Below are 23,929 nucleotides of genomic sequence, written 5' to 3' on the forward strand. Positions count from 1 at the left end.
AGCCTGTTGGGGCCAACATACCTGAAGGACCTATTCCTCTATGAATCTATTCAGCCTCTCTGGTCATCTTCTGAGGCCCTACTTTGGGTGCCCCTGCCATCTGAAGCTGGACAGGAGGCAACTCGAGAAAGACCCTTCTCAGTCATTATGCTGAAACTTTGGAATTCCCTCTGCAGGAATATCCGTTTCCCTCTGCCATTGTCTTCTGCCAGCAAGTGAAGATTTATCTTATTAGCCCTCCTCCCTGTGCATGTTTATATTTTTATGAGTGTATATTAGGTTTTATTTAATAGTTTTACATATTTTATATACATTTGCATTCTGAATACTTTTTGATGTTTGAAACGTTTGCTGCCTTGAGAACCATGAACTGGATGGAGAGGTGGCATAAAATGTTTTAAATAAAATGAAAAAAATGCCCATCATGTGTATATTTGGATCAAGAACACTGCAGAAATTTAGCAACGAGATACCAATCAATTGGCAGACACCAAAAGAAACTGTTTGCATACAAAGCCCTGGAATTTTTCAAAGAAGGAAAGTGAAGTTGAGGTTTGCCAACAGGCAGTGTGAGCTGCCAGCTGGAAAGGAATAATAAAATGAAATCTGAAAATGGAAATGATTATGTTTCTTTCTTGGGGAGAAATAAAACAAACTATTCCAAGTCCTCTGATGCTGCTTTGTTTGTACAAACGGGTAATAATTCAAGAAAACTTGCCAAGAAAAGCATACCCTGTTTGAAGAGGCATCCCAGCTTACAATAAAGAAATTGACATCACAAGCACAGGAAGATGAAAAATTTCCTGATCTGTAACAGGACTGATTCAGGCAAGAGATAAATCTTTCACTGCCATGTACTAAAGTTATGTCTTAAATTAGCATCTCCCTTATAAATAAAAGCCGAATGGTGGTGGCGCTTCTTTAGAACATTCCACACACTCCAAAATCAGTTTGCTCTCTGATCTGTCATTCAGAGGGTCTCCCTATCCACTGGCTGCTTTGCCTGAGTCCTGCCTCCAACATTCTAAACATTTTGCTAATCCTCTCCCCCCCATAGCCAGTCAGAACACAGAAGTTATTTGCATATGCGGCCTCATTGGCCTCTGCCTCGGAACACAGAGGTTGTTTGCATATGCGAGCATGAGAGAGGCTGCAGGTGTGTGGGGGGTGGAAAACTGAAGAGTGAGGGGGAAATAAAGGTAGGTTGATGATTGGCTGGGAAGAAGATAGGGTAGCCAACTTTAGGTATGGAAATTCCTGGAGATGTAAGGGATGGAGCCTGGAGAGGGGTGAGGTTTCAGGAGGCGTGGGACCTTGGACAGGTACAATGCCATAGACTCCACCCTCCAAACCAACTATTCCCTTCTGGGGAAACATTGTGGCCAATCTCCAGGTGAGGGCTAGAGATCACTCAAAATTACAACTGTTCTTTAGGAAGCAGAGATCAGTTCCTCTGGAGAAAATGGTGGACTCAGTGTCATTATACCCTGCTGAGGTCACCACAGCAAATTGACATTGAGTGTCCAAGGCCGGGGCATCCGCCCAGAGCCTCTTTCTAGACGCCGTTGTATTTATTTCCACAACGGGCCTTTTTCCTAGTATTATATTTTTTATTATTTAAATGGAAGGAGAGACTAGCTATGTATACTTCCTCAGAGAGGTCTTTCATGTAAGCTTTACACTTTCTCATAACCCAATAAAAAGTATTAAAAAAAATCTCAGGTATGACCTAACAATCTGGACATTAACCATGCTGTGTATGAAGTAAGTGAAGCCATTATCACCAGGAACATAATGGCAGAGTTTATTAACACAATATTGACAGATTACATTAAATTCTTCAAACTCTTAAGGGAAAACACAATCCCCAATTCCAAATCCTGTGGCTCAAACTAAACAAATAAGTATGTGATGACATACAATTACATTTCTATTGATGCATATGGTATTTGAAATGGTAATACTACATCAACAAATCCATAGTTGAAATGTGAACATAAACACAAAATGTGACATGTGCCAGGAAAACAGATGTTTTTAAACTAAGCTTGAACACACCCCAGTTCTATCCTCCTAAAAAAAGAACATACACAAAAAAGAGCATATATCCCACTCAGCCCCATAGCCATGGGGTGCTTGGGGGCCCCCCATGGATGATCCCCAGCCCTCCCTGGGAGGATGCCAGACCCCCTCCCCCCACCCCTGGGAGCCCTGTCAGTAAAGAGATTCACCTGCTTGCCTCCTTGGCTCTCTAATGGCCCACCCCAGTGTCTCACTGCTGCTGATGAGGGAGAGGAACAGCCAAGGAGGCAGGCAGGAAGGACAGTGGGTGGCAAGCAGACAGAGGGTCTCCCCCTCCCCCCCTGTTCCCAGTATGCAGGAGGCTCCTCCACAAATGGAGAGGGAGAAGGAGAGCCGGCCAATCATTAGGTTACTTACAGGTGACGTAAAAAGTGACGGTGGCATGTGGTGGCAGGTGTGCCCCCCCCCAATTTTCTGGCTAAAGGGCTGCCCTCTGCTACAACAGGCTGTCGGGAGCTGTCACCTCCCCCCCCCCAAACAAAAGACAGTTAGGGGAAGGAAAAAGACATGATAGATGATCATGAAAACTAGGAGTGTTAAGAGTGTGGAGACCAATTTTTCCGTAATACCAGAACCTGGAGTGAGTCAACATTGAGTAGCAGTCAGTTTACAACACAAAAAAGGAAGTGCTTTTACACAACGCATTTGGTAAGTTATTTATGGTCACAATATGGTGATGGCCACCAGCTCAGATGGCTTTAACAGGGTAGTAACAACTATCAGCCATGACAGCCAATTAGAATCTCTACATTCACAGGCAGCCATAGATGCTGACCACATAATAAGCAAAGGCTGTTGCTTTCATATCGTGCTTGTAGGCTTCACAGAGGCATCAGGCCAGCAGCTGCTGGAAATGGGATGCTAGATTATACAGACCCTCAGTATGATCCAGTGGGGTTCTAATGATCAGCCCTAAAGGCTGGCACAAAACATATGAATGTATATTATTGCTGCAGTTACATATGGAAGGTTTATTGGAAGGTTTCAATAATTTGATAGTTTTTACAACTCCAGGACCATAACACTGTACAGAAGGAATACAGGAGCAACAATTCAGGACAGAGAAAACAAGCACGGAACATTAACAGATCACATGTGCTGCCAGTTTTATCTTTACTCCAACTATAATTACTTTTTATCCCATACATACCATTAACATACATATAATCACAGCTGCAGGAACACACAGTAACTCAAGTATTTAAAAAAATCTACCAACCTGTGCTTATCCTGTATACTACTGACCAGTTACTGGGCTCAATTCAATGTAATGGTTATCACCTACAGTGCACCTTTTATGGGAGTGGTTAATGGACCACCTTGTACATCTGTAATCCTACATTCTGCACAGCTCGCACTATAGCAGCCTGAGTAATTTGCTATTCACACTGCCATTTAATTTTGTATTCCTAGTCTTGAATATAGGTATTGGGATTCAGTTTTGTATTCATAGTTCTATTGCATTGTTCACTGTATATCTTACTGTATGTTCACATTATTGCTCTCATAGTCATTCAGTTTTGCACTGATCCTATTGCATTGTTCATACAGTGTTCTATATCATATGATTACTTTTCCCCTTCATTCTGTACTCTGTAATCCATCTTGAGTCTCAGTGACAAAGGTAGGCTATAAATAAACTAAATAAATACATTTTGCAGTGAAACATCAGATAATATATGTATTGCATTCAATGGCCTTTTAGTTCCATTTCTCCTATGTTTTTCCTCCATGTATGTATACGTTTGATGAAGTAGAGTCTAGCCCACAAAAAAAAATGTATACAAATGGCTATACAATGAGTGTGTATGGCTACAATAAGTCTGTTAGTTTTGGGGGTTTTTGCCATTAACTCACAGCTGACTTATGGCAACCCCATGGGCAAGAGACGTTCAGAGGTCATTTGTCATTGCCTGCCTCCATGGCATGACACTGCTATTCCTTGGTGGCCCCACTTCCAAATACTGATCAGGGTCAACCCTACTTAGCTTCTGAGATCAGGCTAGCCTGGGCTATCCAGGTCAGGACTGTTAATGGTTAAGCTGCCCCAACTGATAAACACAGCTACCCTATTTGGTCCATCCAGCCTAGCAAAATCTACTCTGAAGATCAGCAGACCTGAGGGTCTCCTTCACATATCATTCCCTGTCATGCTACAAGAGATCCTACTACCTGGAGATGACAGCGTCTGAACCTGGGGATATTCTACATCCAAAGTATGTGCTCTAGACTAAACTATGGCCCCTCTCCTCATCAGAAAAATTGTACCTGAAAAAGCAGACTGTGCTCTATGACCTCTTGCCACCAAGGTGTACCATAGAACTTGTTCTTGGAAAAATTATAAGTCCATTTCACTTCGTAATACATTCTTTGGGACTGCAGTTTAAACTAATCACTGTACTGGCCCAAATGATAGCAAATACACAACATTTATAATAAACCAAAATACTATAGTTTTTGTGGTTATAAACAAAAACCAAGCTACAAAGATGGTCTACATTGGCATAAATTTCTTTATTATTTTGTAAAAGAAGACGCCCTCACCAGAAAACATATATGTTGTACAGTATTACAGCTTGTGCAAAAATTATTTGCCAACAAAAAAATTGAGAAATTGAAAGTGCAAATCAGTCAAAGTCACACATTCATCACAGTTTAAAAATAAAAATTATTTCATGTGGTCAATAATTTAGTTAAGATACCAAATTTAATTCTTTAAAATTTAAAGAATTGTTTTCCTTTCATTAACACATTGAATATATGTCAGATTAGTTTAGAAATAATCTTATTGTTGTGGTGGGACTAGACAATGCAGTTGGTTAGAAAAAAAAAGTAAAAACTGGTCACCAAATCCAGTTACCATTTCTGGGCATTTGACTGTAAAGTCAATTTTAACAGGAACCTACTACAAGCAGTTGCTTAAGGGTTTAAGTTCAACATGTTTGTGTGAATTTTCTAAAAACTTGTTCTTTAGTCTGGTCAAAACACTTAGTTCTAATTCTGCAAAGCTGCATTTCTCTGTATTGTGGAAGGCGCTTGTGGAAATATTGTTTGCCAATCTGATTTGATGTTTACCATGTAAAAAAATGCTCTACTACAGACAGCATCACAATTTTGTTTTGCAGGTACTTTGAAAATAGAATATTAAAAGGTCACTATACCTGAATGTCTTTTTTTTAAAAAACTACTTAGAAGCATATGATGTGATCCATAAAGCAGTTATTACAGCTAAGTCTAGCACCAGAATAATAGAATCACAGAGCTGGAAGGGAAGCCCAGGGTCATCTAGTCCAATCCCAACTAATTCACAAAAGTTTTTGTGCAAAGAGTTGTTGTCATCTTTGAAATTAAGAACTGAGAGGATCTCAAACTGTTACTGGAATTCTAGCCAAACAGCAGTAAGATCTGCCAGGTATGTCTTACTGAGCAATCAAAGCAGCTTAGAGTTCTAGAGGCAGAAGAGGGCTTCTGCCCATGCTCTTGCACAATGCAGGAAATCCAAAACTGGAGCATCAGTGACAGATGGCTGTTCAACCTCTACTTGAAACCTCCAGGGAAAGGTAATTGGCTCCACTGCTTTTACTTATTTATTTAGACCAGGGGTGTCGAACTAATTTGTTATGAGGGCCGGATCTGACATAAATGAGACTTTGTTGGGCTGGGCAATGTGTGTCATAAGATGTAATGCCAGGTAGCAGAGATATAAACTTTATAAAGGACACAAACAAAAAGGTTGTTTTTTTTTACTTAAAATAAAAACATGCTTAAAACATTAGCACTCTTGCAATATTTTGTTTATTTAAGTGTCTGATAACTAACATCTCTTGCTCTGAATTATTGCATTAAAATGTCTGTGCTGTTGCAATCTTGAGTGTGCTGTTTAGGAGTGTATCTGTAAGCTGCAAACCTACAATGACGCAGCAGCAGCAGAACCGGAAGAAGCAGAAGACAGCCAGTTCCACTGTGGGCCTGATAGAAGCCCTCAAGGGGCCTCATCTGGCCCCTGGACCGCATGTTTGACACCTCTGATTTAGACTATTCCTATGCCGCCTCTTCAGAGTCCTGCTCGAGGAGGCTTACAATTAACAAACCATTAGATATAAGCAGCATTAAAAATGTCCATAATACATTAAAAAGCTAGTAAAATAAAAAACCCCAATTAAATGCCTGGGTAAAAGAGGTGTTTTGGCCTGGTGCCTAAAAGAAAGTAAAGAAGGTGCCAGGTGAGCCTCAAGGGAAAGAACATTCCAAAGGCAAGGTGCAACCACAGTACCAGTAAGACACAGGGAGGGGAAAACAAACCTAACTCAAAAACTGGAATCAAGAGCCAAAGGGTGAGAAGAAAGTCTAAAGAATATTTAAAGAATATTAAAAACCTAGTTAAAACTTAATATACAAAAATACAAGTATTTATTAGAAAGACAGTTAAAAACATACATAAGGGCCCAATGAAAGCCTCGTAAAAAAGTATAGCCTAAACACAAGTGCCAATACACATGACCTGATGCGTTTCTGCCCTACTGGGTCCTTCTACAGAGGTCAAACAACCTCAATATTGTTTGACCTCTGAAGAAGGCCCCAATAGGGCAGAAACGCGTCAGGTCATGTGTATTGGCCCTTGTGTTTAGACTATACTTTTTAATGAGACTTTCATTGGGCCTTTATGTATGTTTTTAACTGTCTTTCTAATAAATACTTGTATTTTTGTATATTATAAGTTTTAACTAGGTTTTTAATATTGGCCCTTCATTAGACTTTCTTCTCACCCTTTTGGTTCTTGCTGCAACCACAGTACCACTCAGAAGCTTCTCCTAATGTTCAAATCAAATCTAGTCTCCTGCAACAAGCCCATTAGATCTAGTCTTACTCTCAGTAGCAGAGTCTTTGCCCTATTCCATCCAACAGCCCTTCAGTGTGATTATATCTCCCCACCCCTACCCCAGGGCTACTGTTCTCCAGGCTAAACAAAACCAGTTCCTTCAACCTTTTCTTGCAAGATTTGTTTTCCAGATATACAACTCTCTTTGTTGCCCTCCTCAGCATCTGTTGTTAAGCTCAAATACTTGAACAATATTTTGTGTGAATTTGGTTGCTTCTAATAAAAGGTATTGCATGGTTTTTGTTCTTGTTTGGGGTTTTTTGCATAGACAAATATGGTTGTAAACCTTTGTTTTCTAAAATCACACAAGCCTTTTTCGCAACCACATTGTCAACTCATGTTTAGCCTGTGACTGACTGCAATACCAAAATCCTTTTCACATGTGCTACTGCTAGGCATCCCCCATCATTTGATTTTTTTGCCCATAATCAAAATTTTGCATTTATCTCTATTGAATTTCTTTTTATTCACAATTTCACTCTTTCTTTCTAACTTTTCTTTCCATCCCTCCTGGTTTTGCATCACCTTGAAAACTGATAAGGATTCTCTCTACTCTGTCATCCAAGTTACTGATAATAATGGTGAAGATCAAGAAATCTATAGCATCAAGAAATCCTACCTTATATGATCCCTTTTCCCTGAAGTTCCCACTGCTTTCACCTCTTCAACCAACTCTTCCCTACTCGTTAGCATCAAGTCAAGGATAACCAGTCACTTTTCTCTTTTTGCTATCTTCTGAAAGGCAATGTTGTCAGCAAGGCATATCAGAAATCTGACATTTCATGCTTAGCAGAATTTACCTTCCAACAGATATCAGGGCAGTTGTAGTAATACACAATTCAAACTGAACTAACAAACCTCTAAAAGCCATGTAACACCTTATGTTTAAGTTCTCTTCATGAAACCAAACTGTCTCAGTTCAGTCTGCATCTATAAGATTATCCAACACCAGATAAACTGCAACTTTCCTGTACTCCACTAAAGCCTTTTTTGTGTAAAATAAAATTTATAATAATTTTTTTATTTTGTTAGACTTATATCCCTCCCTCCCCACATTGTAGGCTCAGGGCAGGTACCAACATATAGGTCTACAATAATGCAGAATAGCATGCCGCACCAGCAAAAACAGAGTACCTACCATTTAAAACAGTACATCTTCTCAAACTGCTAATTGTCATTAACTGGGAACCTGCTGCAACTTTTTGCAAAAGATCTCCATACAAAATAGGCAGCATCCATTCAAACTGTCAGGAAGTCAACTGAAAATAATGGAAGTAATATACACCAAACAAAACCCATTAGAACTTATTCCCAAACACAATACCATATTTGATTTAATCCTGATTGTCTGCAGCACTCTTCAGTGGCAGGTCACTGTACTTTATGTCCAAAATCTCTATTGACATTTGGAAGGCCTTGTTCAAAATTAAGGACACACATGATCACACAAGAAGGACAATCAATATATTTACCTACTTGGACATATGAAGAACAATGTATAAAAATGATGAAATCAACTGAATTTTTAAAAATTATAACTGGATGGGCTTGCAAGCTACTGTTTGACTTTTGAAGACCACGTACCAGGTACTGAAGCATTTATATACTAATAAGGCTCTTAATCTCCTTACAGATGCAAATGAGGGAGACATAAGTCATTCCTGAGCTTTAAATATGTGTAACTGCAACTGCCCATATGCTTCCCTCCCCACGTCTAATTTTTCCCAATATTTGAAATGCTTAAAACTTCATATTTCTTTTAGAGGACACAAGATAGCTTACAACAAAAGATTAAAAACCAACAAACTCATAAAATAAGAAAGACTATTTCACAATAAAGGGGCAGAAACTGAAAAGGCCCACAACTGGGTAGTGTCAGACTTAATCTCCCTGCATGAAGGGATGAACAGGAGAAACTGTTGAGATGACCACCTTTCTGTTGCCCATATAACTCTGTAGAATGCCATGCACACTGATGGTGTGGTATTATTATCAGTAAAAGTATGGTCTCAAAATGAAAGCACAGTACTTGTAGATTTATAGAATTACTTTCACCTAGTACAACTAAAGGATGCTAAAACACATATTGGCTGTAAATCTTTCCAAGTGTTCGCAGGACCAGCCACCTTACATTTCTCCATAAGCATAAAATACTGAAGTAACAAGCATGCCGCAACTGTGATGAAGAAAAAGTTGTTTATGAAACGGTGCCTGAAGGGCTGCAATGGATAAAGCTGAGAGCTAGGCACACTTCCCCAGCTGAAGAAAAGGCAATAGACCACCTTGATGTCATAGGACCTATGCCATAGTAGTGAAATTCCCCACATTGACGTTTTTAAAACTGTGCGTTATGTGACATTTTCCACGGTAGATTATTCTTCACTAGGCTTGAACCCGAAGTTTTCTCCTTCTTACTCCACGTTTTCTGAATCCCCAGTTTTAGCAACTTCCGAAAACGTGGGATAGGAGAACACTTTGGGTTTGTGCCTGGTTAGGAAAAATCTACCGTGGAAAATTTCACATAACACGCCGTTTTATAAATGTCAATGCGGGGAATTTAGCTACTGCGGAAATGGTCTAACAGAGCAGTCCGGGCGGGGGGCAAAAACGCTCTGGAAACCTATGTACCCCTACGTCGGCATAAGTCTCAGTTATGTCAGCATAAGTCCAGTTATGTTGGTGTAACTGGCACTTACAACAGTGCAGGACCACTGCAGCACCCTGTTGCTCATGGGAGCCCAGTGGTGGGGCGTGGCAGCTGACTGTCAGCACAACTGAGGCATAGGCCCCTGTGCCAGCATGGTTGTGGGTCGTGTTGGGGCATGGCATGAGTTAGTCGGCTCCTGAGCTCTTTTAGCCTGGGAACAGAAAGTTCAGAAGTGGAAAGTTACACCAACAAAAATATGTTGTAGTCCACAGGCACTCGTGGATTGCAAAAATAAAGTCTTCCCCTGTTGCTGTACCCCTGCCCATTAGCCTTGGAGGAGCTCAGGATGCCAACTACAGCCTCAGCCAAGCCTCTCCCCCCTTGGGGTGGCCAAGCCCCCCCCCCCGCGCACCCAAATGTGCCCCCCTCCAGCCTATTTATATTTATTGATTTATACCCCTCACTCCCCAACAAAGCAGGCTCAGGATGGCAAAGCACAGTTTTGTTATTAGCCATAGTTTGTACTGGCGCAGCACAGGCTGCCAACAGCGTTTTCCAGGCATAGGGTCTTAACCTCTGTTGAACTTTTAGGTGCAGCTCCTCAGTCGAATGCCTGGTGGAAAAGTTCCATCTTGCTGGCTCTGTGGAATTGCAATAAATCCCACAGGGCCCTGACCAGGAGCTCATTCCACCAGTGTGGAGCTGCCACAGAAAAAGCCGTAGCCCTGGTAGTAGCCAGCCTAGCATCTTTAGGGCTGGGGAGATCCAGAAGATTTTGCAACCCTGAGCGTAGTACTCTCTGGGGATCATGTGGGGAAAGGCAGTCCCTCAGGTATTCAGGCTCCTGACCATAAAGGGCTTTATAGGTAAGAACCAGCATCTTGAAGCGATTTTGGTATGCTATAGGTAGCCAGTGCAGTGCTTTCAGCGCAGGCTGAATGTGCTCCCGCAAGGGGAGACCCAACAAGAGCCTGGCCACTGCATCCTGCACCAGTTGTAGCTTCCGGATTTGGGACAAGGGCAGCCACATGTAGAGAGTGTTACAGTAGTCTAATTTTGAGGTGACCATTGTATGGATCACTGTTGCCAAGTCGCTGCATTCGAGGAAGGGAACCAACTGCCTAATCAGCCGAAGATGGTAAAAGGTAAAAGTATGGTCTCAAAATGAAAGCACAGTACTTGTAGATTTATAGAATTACTTTCACCTAGTACAACTAAAGGATGCTAAAACACATATTGGCTGTAAATCTTTCCAAGTGTTCGCAGGACCAGCCACCTTACATTTCTCCATAAGCATAAAATACTGAAGTAACAAGCATGCCGCAACTGTGATGAAGAAAAAGTTGTTTATGAAACGGTGCCTGAAGGGCTGCAATGGATAAAGCTGAGAGCTAGGCACACTTCCCCAGCTGAAGAAAAGGCAATAGACCACCTTGATGTCATAGGACCTATGCCATAGTAGTGAAATTCCCCACATTGACGTTTTTAAAACTGTGTGTTATGTGACATTTTCCACAGTAGATTTTTCTTCACTAGGCATGAACCTGAAGTTTTCTCCTTCTTACTCCACGTTTTCTGAATCCCCAGTTTTAGCAAGTTCCGAAAACGTGGGATAGGAAAACACTTTGGGTTTGTGCCTGGTTAGGAAAAATCTATCGTGGAAAATTTCACATAACATGCAGTTTTATAAGTGTCAATGCGGGGAATTTCGCTACTGCGGAAATGGTCTAACAGCGCAGTTTGGGCAGGGGGCAAAAGCGCTCTGGAAGCCTATGTACCCCTACGTCAGCGCAAGTCTCAGTTATGTCAGGATAAGTTCAGTTATGTTGGTGTAACAGGCACTTACAACAGTGCAGGGCCGCTGCAGCACCTTGTCTCTGCTACATGGCCAGAACTCCACACCCCTCCCTGCCCCACTCCCTCCCCACCCCAGAACACATTTAAAGTTAAAATTGCTTTCTTTCCACCTCTCCCCCCATTTATTTGCTTTTGTCCACCTCTGTCTTTCTCTCTCTTCCCCTTCCTTCCTCCGGCCCCATCTATTTGCTTTCTTTCCACCTCTTTCTTTTCACCACTTGTTCTCTTTCTCCCTTCCTTCCTTCATCTCTCTTTTCCTTCCTTCCTCCCCTTCCCTCATATATTTACTTTATTTGTTTCTTTCTCTCTTTTTCTCCCTTCCTCTCTCCCTCCCAATCTATTTCCTTTCTTTCTTTATCTCTCCCTCCTTCTTTCTTTCCGCCTCTTTCATTTTCCCCATCTTTCTCTCTTCCTCCTTCCCTCCCTCCCCTATTTGCTTTCTTTGTTTTCATTCTCTCTCTCTCCCTCCCCCCCCAAATCTATTCTTCCCTCCCCATATCCCTCCATGTATTGGCTTTCTTTCCACCTTTCTTTCTCTTTTTCTCCCTCCCTCCCCCTCACCCCATCTATTTCCTTTCTGTTTCTATCTCTCTTTCTTTCCACCTCTCACTCTCTCTAAGACAAATATCATTAGCAAACAAATAAATATACGTGGACAAATAAATATCACTATCAATATCTGTTTTTACCCCTTTTGTTTTGATATTGGCAGTCTCATTTAATGTTAATAAAAAGCAAATTTGCATATTTTTCAATAAAATGTGCATGTAATATTTGTTTATGTCTTGCGGCTCTCAAACATCTGGTGTTTATTCTATGTGGCTCTTTTGGCCACCCCTGCCTTAAACCATTTCCTTGCTGATTCACAGCCTTCAGCTGGAGCTCTTGCAGGGGATGGATTGCAAGCAATCCGGGAGCACTTTGGCACAGGACAGGTGAGTGTGAGTTGGCAGGTTCCATCATGTGCCTCAAGGGGGAATTGTGGTGAGCCCTCCCCCCTTGGGGCTGTGTTTGCAGACCCTGTCAGGACAAAACATCCATGGCTGAGGCTGACATGGCACTCATGCCACTGTCTTGCAAGTGAAGATTCAACAGAGAGGCTTATGGGTGTGGCAAGTCCCCCCCCACTCTACTCAGCCAGCTGTTCCAGCCCTCCTCTTGAAGCAGAGCTTTGCACCCAGGAAGCCTTTCCAAATTCCACCTGGGATGCTATCCCACTTAGGCTCATGCCATGCCGGGCACCCTCAGTTCCCAGAGTGGAAGTGGACAGAGTTGTCACCCTTTGGCATGGATTCCAGTGCAATAAAGTCTATGTTGTGGCACAACTTTGTCTCTGCTACATGGCCAGAACTCCACACCCCTCCCTGCCCCCCCATCTGCCCCCCCATGAGCTTCCAGAGGGAATGTCTAAGAGGGAGGGCTTGTTCACCTTGCAGGCTTCTGTGTGAAGGGGGAAGGGCTAGAGGGTGGACTGGGTGAATGAGCCACCTCCTCGTGCTGGCCATAGCATGAGGCTGGACTGGGGAGTCCCAGATTCCATTCCCCACTTGTCACATGGAAGCTGGGTAGGTGGCCTTGAGCCAGATGCTAGATGCACACTCAGCCTGACCAACCTCATGGGGTTGTTGTGAGCATGGCATGAAGAAGAGGGAAACGATACAACCTACCAGGAGTGGGAGGGAGGTCGCTAATGGAATCAGTGCATGGATGAAGCTCTTAACTGTGTGTCTGCTCCAGGTTCCTCTGGCATCCAGGGGGGAAGGCATCTGTGCAAGTTGTACTGGGGGAACACTGGGTCACAGGCGTTCCCTGAGTCAGTGGTAGAGGAAGCTCCTGCAGCAAGCAGACTCGAAGTATTCGTGGGAAGGGGCATGCCCTTGGAACATGCTGACATGCAGGGTAAATGAATGATGGTGACCATGCACCTGTCATCGGCAGTTGTCTGTCAGGGGCAGGGTGGGAGGGGTTGTTCCCCGCCCCCAACTGTCACATGCAATGGCATCTGGCCACTCCCGTTGGACCTGAAGTACTCCCTCATGCCGCTTCCACCATGACAGTATGCCGCAAGACCACGCTGCAGCGGAATCACCATGGACACGGTCTGGCAAGCAGCCAGCTACAGTTCCCCCCCTCTGCTGCAGTATTACTTGGCCCTTAGGGAGCCAAATAGCGGCACCAAGGTTGCACAGTGGTTGGCTGCTGCAAATCAGGCACAACTCAGGATTGGTCTGCCTGTGCCAAGTGCAAGTCCTCAAAGCAATCATGATGCAAACTATTTCCTGTACAGGCTTGGTATACAGGCTCCACATTGGATTTACCTCACACCTCTACTAGAGCATCCAAACATGGACGGCCATCTAAGATTTCAGACAGGTGAGCGGAAGGAGGAGGCAAACAACTGTGGAAAGAGTCAAGGGCTGAAAAAGGTAAAGCTTTGGGGAAGAGAGACACACACACCCCATGTGTGCACATACACACAGATAATTTCTGCATAACTTAACAAAAGTGCACCTGAATGACAGATGTAGAATGTTATGTAAAGCTTTTTTCCTGCCCCAAAGCCTGCATTCAGACTCTTTTCTCACCCAGTGCAGACATGTTTCATTAGTGCTTATTTTAAACAAAAACTTGCTGTTAGGAAGACATCAATTGCAAATAAAGTTTGGAAAAATGAATTTAAGGGCAGAACACACTCTAGAAAGGAATCCCTCTGCCAAATATACTCTTCTACAAAAAGCCTTGATGTCATCTAGTTACATCACAGTACAAAGGATAACAGGCCAGAAACAGCAAAAGCAAGTATGCGAATGGGATCCTTTTCAACAATGTAAAGGTTGACTTCCGGTTTAAGCGCTGGGAGATCCCCAGGCCCCACCTGGAGGTTGGCAACCCTACTCTGTGGCCTTGTACCCCACTGGTGTCCCTGCGCTCCCCAGGCTTCATCCCCAAGTCTCCAGGAGTTTCCCAACCTGGATCTGAGAACCAGTTTGGTGTAGTGGTTAGGAGCGCGGACTCTAATCTGGGAGAATCGGGTTTGATTCCCCACTCCTCCACATGCAGCTGCTGGTGTGGCCTTGGGTCAGTCACAAGTTCTCTCAGAGCTCTCTCAGCCCCACCTACCTCACAGGGTGTCTGTTGTGGGGAGGGGAAGGGAAACGAGAAAATAACATACCAATGACTCCCTCCCAGAACCAGGAAGTAACTACAGACTTCTCTTCACTGTTAGCAAATGCACTGCGCCCCCTAATGGATCAGATGACTAACCTCAACACTAAGCTGGACAATGTCCAAAAACAACTGAATCAAATGGATAAAAGAACCTCAGCAACTGAGAAAACATTGAAAAAGATGGAAAAACAGACTGAGAGCATTAACAAAAGAGTGGATGAAGCAGAGAAGGAAAGATCCCCTGATAAAACACAACTACTATAGCTCCAGCTGGAAAGATCCATGTACGTTCTACATTTCCATGGAAACCCCGAAGAGAAGAACGAGGATTTAAAAGTACTTTTGGTGGTTGCCTTGGCCCCATTAATGGATTATAAACAAGAATTTTTAATAACAGAGATGGATGTGGCTTATAGGACTCATCTGGACTTTATAAAGAAAAACAAACTCCCAAGGGAAAGCTATCTAAAATTCATGAAACAATCTACCAGAGAACTGGTGCTAAAGTCAACAATGAAAAACCTTAAAAATCAAGAATGAAGACGTAAAATCTTTGAAAGACACCCCTTTCGAAGTTAGAAAATGGAGGAAACTCTACAGGATGCTTACTTGGCGCGTCTCCATCTGCAAAAAAAAAAAGGGAATACCATACAGATGGCTATTCCTGGAAGGGCTGAGCTTCAGTTACCAGGACAACAAATATAAAATTGACTCTGTTCCAAAAGCAAAAAAAATTATGGATCAAATGTTTAATACAAAAAAGAAGCAGAAGGAAAAGAATTTAAAACCGGATGGGGAGGAGGAAGAAGAAGAATCCTACTCACAGGATTCAACAAGCCAAAATTCCACGTCATCAGAATCATCTGAATTGGAGAAAGGAGAGGCTGCCCCCAAACTCCAGAAAATGAAGAAATGCAAGAAGAAAAGACTCTAGAACTAAGACAATAGCACTAAAGGCAGTGATTGTGTTAAGCTATTAAATGTGTATTATCATAATTGAATCAAATCTTGATATAATGTGTAATATTAGGTTAAAAAGCATTATTTCTTCAACTATTCAGATCGTGACATGTATTAGACTTTTCCCCTCCCCCAAATCCAGCAGATGAAATAGATTAGAATGGTAGTATTCCTTCCCCTATCAAGTAGATATATGTATTAAATCTCCTTTACCCATCATCCATAGTAATAGGGTATTAGTATCCCTTTCCCCATCCCATAATTGTAGTGTGTAGAAAATGCAAAAAATGAAAATAAAAAATTCCCCTTCGGGGGGCCAACCCCCCCCCCAACAATGTAAAGGTTGTATTTTGATTTTCAAACTGCAGTGACAGAAAGACTGCCTACTACCCCATGCACAGGAAAAAAAATCTACCCTAGATGATACTCAGATCTTGAGCAAAGATATTTAATTCAATCCTGGAGGGAAAAAATCTTCCTTCACTCCTATTTCTGGTTTTCAATATAAGTAAGCCTCAAAGCTTTAAAATGTATTCAAGTGAAGCTGCAGTGACAGCATTAGGGCACGTTTGCACAGAACTTTCTGCATACCTGGAGAATTGCTTTGGCAAGCAAGCCGAAAAAGAAAAAGAAAAAAAGAATGGGAGCCAGTACACATAAACCCACACACCTCCATCAAGGTCGCATGTTGCATATGGGGGTCTACAAATCCTGTGATACTGTCCCATCTGTACAGTTCTCCTGCTACCATGTGGATTATGGCAGCACAGCGCAGCAGGCATCGTACAGCTTGCCATATTGAATGCACTGACTAAATCGTTCCTCCCCTTCCCCAAAAGAGCAGCTGTAAGAGCTCAGCACACCTATCCTCACGTTCATTTACTGCAAAGGAAGCAGCTTCATTAAACATTCCAAGAACAATATGTCAGGCATGTCATGTTACTTGAGCCTGTACAAGAGAAAGGAATACAATGAAATTTAATTTGGGAGATGGAGTTGGAAATTTAAAAAACAGAAAGCTACATGTCATGATGTGCTTCTGCTAAAGAGAAACATTATCACTTAACAAACAGCATGAAAAGTACAAGATACAGGCATTTATCAGGCTTGGTTACTACATTATAGTGAGCCCCTGCATCATATATTCCAAAAATCATAACCAGAGTACTTACAGAACATTTCAAAACATGGTTGATGTGAAAATAGGCCACAAGGAGCTCTTCATTAGCTAGGGCTCCAGCAGATTTCTGTAGGTGGAGACTATAAGTTCAGATGTAACAACAGCCATTTCTTTTGACAACAATGAAAATTGAATCTTACATTTTAGGCAGACTGAATAATGCTTTCCAAGTTAATGGAGAACTGATACGATACCTATGAGAAAGAGTCAGTAAGTTCCTCATTCAAATTCACCTCAGTCAAATTCAACAGGTGGTCTAAAGCAGCAAGCTCAACCCATCGGTCAGAACCCTGAGACAGAACGGTTTTTTTGCTTTCTGGAAGAATCTGCCTCCTACTTCTCTTTGCACAAATGCTGTGAAGAGCAGCAGGACAGTGAGGCAGAGTCACGGAATGGTGGACTGGATTCCTTCTGGACTCTGACATGGGTTGTTCCTCACTATGGCAAAGCTATATGCTTACAGCTCAGTGAGTCCCATGCTGCAGCCTGCAGATGAAAGGTAGCCCCAACTCTGGAAAAGTCTGAAGGTCTAAAGCACATCACTCTCTAGCTCCCATCTTCCAATCTACTATACTAAACTGAGAACATTCACCTACCTTACAGGTCTGTTGTAAGGATTACTAAGATAATGAATATGAAACAACGTGACTATGTGATGTTAAGCATCACCATTAATGCAATTGGCTTAGTGGTCGCCTATTACTAAAGAAGTCAGTATGGAAAAAAGATTTAGTAAAACCTTAACATTATGCTGCCATCCTGCCCTGTTTTTTTTAATCCTTTATGTGGTCCAGAAAATGCATCCTGGGTCTATCGCTCTCATGATTTGAAGATACAGAATAGCAAAAGGATATAAAATTTTCTTGGGTAACATTGTAAGAGCTGTCCATGGTCCTCAAGGAGTGTCACACATGTTTAAAAAACGTTCACAAGACAAAAGAAGAAGGCTCACAAAGATCAAGCCTCCCCTTGACTTTTTAAAACAATGGCTGCTGCACCATGCTTTCGGTCAAATTCCATCACTACAGGTTTTTTAGAAAAATACTACAGAACTCTTTTGCCAAGTTGGTCTATAAATAACTGAACTCTCTTTCAGCTCACAATCCCCAAAACATTTACAACACAATGAAATTCCTTAAATATCAATAAAATGTATTAAAAAAATAAAACCCAGTATTTCAAGTAATGCTACCTTCCTGCAACACCACTTCTCATTTATCTAGCTCAAAGGCCCTCCCCAAAGGCCAGTTATCAAACTCATCCAGAAGGCTGATACAAAAACCTGATATCCCCTGGTCACCCCATTGCCTCAAGTATTGGCACTATCACTATGGGGGTGTCTAGCTATCTGGGCTCCATCCTCAGACCTTCAGCCATCAGCACCCTCAGTTGCTGACAGGAGACTTCCTGAGGAAATTAAAGGCTGCTAACAGCATCTTAGCAACCATAGATTTTGGGTCTATCCATATTAACATTCTCTCAAAAGATGGGCTACAAGTCACCAAGAGCATTATCAAAGATAATACCACAGCAAACCTGGCTACTAAACTTTGCTTGTCCTCATCCACAACTACTTTGAATTTGATAATGGTCTCTATCTTCAGATTAATCTATCACCTACAGCTCACAACTCAAACCACTTCAACACATTATCCATGCCATACAGCCTTTGCGGGATAAGGATGTTTCTCTTTCACAGGCTTTGGGTAGCAGGTTTTCCTTGCTTACAAGCAGTCCTTCCCTGCCATAGTTTAAAACAGATTTTCACCAACTATCTTCAATCAATCCAAGAGAGAAATCCAGGAACCAAACACTGCAACAGACCTAGATGCCAACTCCCCCCACTTTTTGCCATCTAGTCTCAGCCAACTTACAGCAACCACACAGAGTTTTCAAGACAAGAGATGTTTAGAGGACATTTGCCATTTACTGCCTCTGTGTAGCGACCCTTGTATTCCTTGGTTGTCTCCCATCCAAATATTCACCAGGGTCAACCCTGCTTAGCTTCCAAAATCCAATAGAGCTATCCTGGGCTAGCCAGGTCAGGATTGTCCCCCCATATACACTCGGGCAACAGTGTTATGGGTCCTACTAACATCAGCTGCTTTTAATGGCAAAAATGTTTCCTAATTCCAATCTTAATGCCAAAAGCAAGAATTTTAATCCAGTTTCAAGAAGAAAAATACTGGCATCACTGAGCCTTGCTAGGCGTAAATCATTCAAGTTAAAGATTGTGTTTAGGAATCGCGTATAATTACAACTAGGATTACTGCAGATCATGATCAAGCTGAGTTTTTCAATAACAGCCCACACATACAATGCTATACTTGGTAAGAGGCAGAATGTTGAACACTGAGTAAAGATTTGGCTGATTCAGAGCCAGACAACATATCACAAGGAAAAGCATGGTTGTGAGAGATACCGAGCACTTTCCTAAGGCTCAGACTTTACAAACTTTACAGAACCATTTAAAAAATATAATTTAATATTGTCACACAACCTGAAAACTAGTTTTAAAACAAAATATCAAGTGATCATTACACTTCATCAACAAAGACTGAATGAGTATTAGTTAGAACTACTGGCAATTTTGTTATTTTTATGAGATTTATAAATGTTGTGTCCGAACAGATTTAAGACAGTGCTACATACGGCAAGTGCTCTGTATTAAATTGAACTGCGTTCTAAATTTCTGAAAATATGAACAGATCAAGTAAAAACAAAACTACGGTGACTGAGAAGATACACCAGGAGGTAGCTGCATTAAGCTTGCAGCAGCAGAAGCAGCAAGGAGTCATCGGGGGTTTAAAGACCAAGATATTTTTAAGAACAAACTTTCATGGGTTAGAGTGCACTCCATCAAATGTGTCAGATGCACCTGATAAAGTGTTTTCCAGCCCTCCAAATTTATGCCACAATATATGTTAGTCTGTAAAGTGTCCCAATTCCCTTTTTTATTCAAGAATATACAATACATTTCCTTAAACAATCTATTGGGAAAAGGTTATTCACTTGCAAATACTATAAAACCTAAGTTGAACTCCTGGCCTAGGCAGTTAAAAGGTAATCAGGTAGCAGAGCTGGAAAAAAGGCCTGAAAACCTAGAAGTATCGGAATAGATAACACTCTATCAATAGTATGAAAAAGGTTAGTGCATGTGTTCAGCAACCAACACATGGGTCTTTGTAAATAATACAAAAGAGTAATATGACACTGTACCAAAGAAGTCACAATGAACAAGGAAGCAAACATTAAGTATTGCAATCTACATGGAGTTTCAGTGGCACTAAAGGTGCACTTAAGGTAACTGTTCATATTTAACTGCAATAAAATCCATGAAAAGGTCTAACTATTATTTCCAGAAGACTAATCACAAACTATAAGCTGTTTAAAAAATCCATAGTTTATCACTGTGAATGACTCCCACTCGATTCACAGTACTGGTAAATGAAAAATGGTAAGTGAAGCATCATTGTGCAGACAAAAAGGTAAAGGTTTCCCTTGCTCAAAAGCTGCGCAGATACCACCTTCCAACTGAACTAACAAAAGTGTCAAAAAGTATTTGTTCCTGAATAATTACAATAGTGGATAGATTTTTAAAAGTCAGTGCAGCAGTCTGGTTAGAATGCCGGAATAGGATCTGCAAGTCTTGAATTCAAGCATTTCCAGTCATGAAGGTTCCTGGGGGACAATGGAACAGTTACGGTGCGTTCAGATGGGGCATTTACAACAGTATAGGTGCCGGTTGGAATTGGTGTACTTACCGGCATTCACACATAGAACATCTGCCTTCCGTCCCTAACTGTTGCAAAGAGCTTTAAACCGGTGTATTCTGCTACTAGGTCCCCAAGTGGTGGTATCCTGAGTGCACCGGTTGTAACTGCTTTACCCCCCCGTCTGATCGCTCTCCACCGTTGTAGAGCCGCTTCCGCTTTTTGCCCGCCATTTTTTTTGTTAGGTCGACGATATGTGCTTGGGTGAAGCTTCACCCCGGCGTTTGTTTACAAAAAAAGAAAAAGGTTCTTAGTTTAAGGTTTTGGAGGAGTCCGGAACATCAGGGAGGCCAGTTTGGTCTTTAAACTTTAAAGGTAAGTCCTCTCTTCAGGGCATGCTTTTCGGGACAGGGTGTTTTGCACATGCATGAAAATCGCCATTCTGTGGATGGCTGCCTATGCGCATGCGCAAACTGAGTTTAAAAAAAACACCGCCGACACCTGCTGTGTGTGAACGGACATACAGTGATGGGCTCCACAGACAGGAGGTAAGTGTGATCGCATTTCAGCCGGCATACACTGCACCGGTTGGAACGCCCCGTCTGAACGCACCCACACTCATTCTAAGGCACATCATTGTAGCAATGAACAACCAGGTATGCCACACTATGCTCCTGGAAGGGTAACAGGAGCTTGCTTATGCACAACAGTGCCACCTGGAGAGAATAACTGTGTTATACAATGCATTGTCAGCCAGATCTTAATAGAGTAGGATTGGGTTAAGAAGGAAGCCATGCAAAGCAGAACATGTTTTTAAGGAAAGGCAGTGACTTCTTGGAAAACTATTATCCCATCTAAATGTAAAACAAAGAGGAAAGTCTGACAAGCAATCTTCCATGGACCACACTGGAAAGATAATAATTATACTGTAAGAGGTCCCATTTAATTAAAAGAGGATGTTAATGAGGATGCTTTAGATTGAGGGCTCTCCAGCAACAAACTAGCCTGCTCTCCATTTACTGGAAGACACCTACAGTCTTAGAAGCCCACCACCCTTATTACACTTAGGGTGCGTTCAGACGGGGCATTTTAGCTGGCATAAACTGCTCCGGTTGGAACTGGAGCAGTTTGATCCGGAAGAAACGTGATCACACTTACCTCCTGACTGTGCAGCACATCGCGATATGCCCGTCCACACTTCAGGCACTCAGCAGAGCGCGTCAGCGGCTTTAAAAATTTTTTACACAGTTTGCGCATGCACATAGGCAGGCTTCCTTATAATGAAGATTTTTGCGCAGGCGCAGAACAACCCAACCCGGAAAGCATGCCTTGAAGTGAAGATGTCCCTTTAAATTTTTACTCTGAAACTGGCCTCTGTGAGGTCCCGGTCTCGTCTAAAGCCTTACACTAGGCCCTTTTTTTGGTTAGTTTTACAAACACCGGGGCAAAGCTTCGCCCAAGCACACATCGAGAAGACTTTAAAAAAAATGGCGGCCGAAAAGCGGAAGCCTCGGGCTTCTGAACGGAAGTGGCTAGACACCGGCAGAGAGTGATCAGACGGGGATAATGCGGTTGGAACTGGTGCACTCAGGATACACTTGGGGACCTAGTAGCAGAATACAACGGTTTAAAGCTGTTTGCAACGGTTAGGGACGGAAGGCAGATGTTCGCCGTGTGATTGCCCATAAGTACACCAATTCCAACTATACCAGCATAAATGCCCCGTCTGATGCACCCTTACAGTAGGGAGCTATGCCTACTCAGTTTTTTTAAAAAAGCTTTCCATGTGTCCATTCTTATTACTTTGTATGTTTTAACAGAGTCTCAACTTCTTTTAACACTTTTAGGAGCTCATTGCAGCATATGCAATCCTTCCCTTCGCCATTTTGTCCACACAACTCTGTGAGGTTGCTCAGGCTGATAATGACTCCCCCAGTGTCACCCAACAAACTTCAGACCTAAGAAAGGCTTCAAACCAAGGTCCCCTGGGTCCCATTCTATACCACATGGGCGCCTTCTATCTTATAAATAAATATAGGTTGATGTAACCCCACTGACCTACGCTCCTGCACAAGCAACACAGGGCTATGAAGCATTTTGTGAAGCAGGTCTAAGCCCTTACCCAAGATTGGGGGGCGGGGCGGAAGTGGAATCCGGCAAGAAACAGAGAAAGCAGCTACAGGAGAACAAAGCCAAGCAAGAGACACTGATCTTTTCAGAAAGAAGCCGGGAGGACCCAGGCATCCTGGGGCGAGTGGGAGTGAGCCAGATCAACAACGGTAGAGAAAGAGGAGCAGGTGAAGGGACCGAAACTCGGGCATGGCACAGAAACGACGGCGGGTTCTCCACAGAACCCGACAACGCAATCCTATGCAGACTTGCTGACAATCCGAATTTACTGATTTCAGCAAGGTTAGAGTGGCTTGGCTCTGCACATGATGGCACTGTGAGAAGCGGCGGTCTTGCAAAAGGAAAACGCGCACCAAGTGACCAGAGAAAGCAAGTGCCAGTTTGGGCGAGAGAGAGAAGCGGTTGGGGCGCCCGAGGGTGACGGGGTGGAGAGGAGGGCACGCGGGGGGGGGGGGGGGAGGGGGGGGGGGGGGGGGGGGGGGCCGGGGGGGGGGGGGGGGGAGAGACGATGACAGGCCAGGCGCTGGGTCAGAGAGAAGGCGGCTGCTGGCCAGGGACTCACGCATGAGAGTGCTGAAGGCCACCACCCCGAGCAGCCCCTGAAGGAAGATGCCGAAGCTGTCCATCAGGGCCCCGTTCTTGCAGCCGCCGTAGGCTGGCCGGGCCCCCGACGACGAGGAGGAGGAAGCAGCACCGCCGTTCCCGCCGGCCACCGGCGAGCCGGGCTTGGCCGTGACGATGCCGGAGGTGCTGGGGGCGTGGGAGCCCCCCATAGTGGACCGGGCGCGCCGCTGAGCGGCCGTGCCTCCGGGGGGAAAGTGATTCGCACACTGCGCGGCACTTCCGGGAAGGGGGAGGGAGTTCCACGCGCGGCAGTGTACGTCTGTGCCGCCGTATGACGCCACTCAACGCCGATTGGCTTGATTTGCGGTCTCAAGGGAGGAGCTAGCGGCGAGCCCGCTCCGGGGCGGAGCTTAGTCCCTTAAAGTTCCAAGCCCCGGAGGAAGGAGGGCGGTGGGTTGTAGTTGTTGTGTTGGCTCTGAAGTCCGTGGGAATCTCTCTTGTGAGAAGCAGGGCTACCTATCGGGGAGAAAGTCTCACCGGACCGTCTTCCGAGAAGGGGCGAACTGAGCGGAGTGGAAACAGGTTTCAAGCAGGCTGAAGTAGAGCTACTCTTGCCCCGTCTGAATTACCGCTGTTTTTACCAATTAAATGGATTTGATATTCGGTGCTTTGAAGAATAAAGGTAGGGGGTGTCTAAAAAGAGCTTCCTTGTACGCATTTTTTAAAAAATATATTCCTCCCGGCTCCAA

The 23,929-nt window shown here is 43.3% G+C and overlaps 1 protein-coding gene across 1 annotated transcript in view; it reads right to left on the bottom strand.

The window, feature by feature from the left end:
- LOC107107220 (store-operated calcium entry regulator STIMATE-like) overlaps window positions 1-23,456 on the bottom strand; it is a 57,502-nt gene extending 34,046 nt beyond the window's left edge. The window contains exon 1 of the mRNA XM_015407480.1: window positions 23,179-23,456. Coding sequence (XP_015262966.1) covers window positions 23,179-23,389 — 211 coding nt within the window. The 5' untranslated portion in view covers window positions 23,390-23,456. The remainder of the gene's footprint in view (window positions 1-23,178) is intronic.
- Between the last annotated feature and the right edge of the window lie 473 nt (window positions 23,457-23,929).

The sequence above is a fragment of the Gekko japonicus genome, unplaced genomic scaffold (assembly GCF_001447785.1).
Source record: "Gekko japonicus isolate JY-2015 unplaced genomic scaffold, Gekko_japonicus_V1.1 scaffold728, whole genome shotgun sequence".
Classification (NCBI taxonomy): Eukaryota; Metazoa; Chordata; class Lepidosauria; order Squamata; family Gekkonidae; genus Gekko; species Gekko japonicus.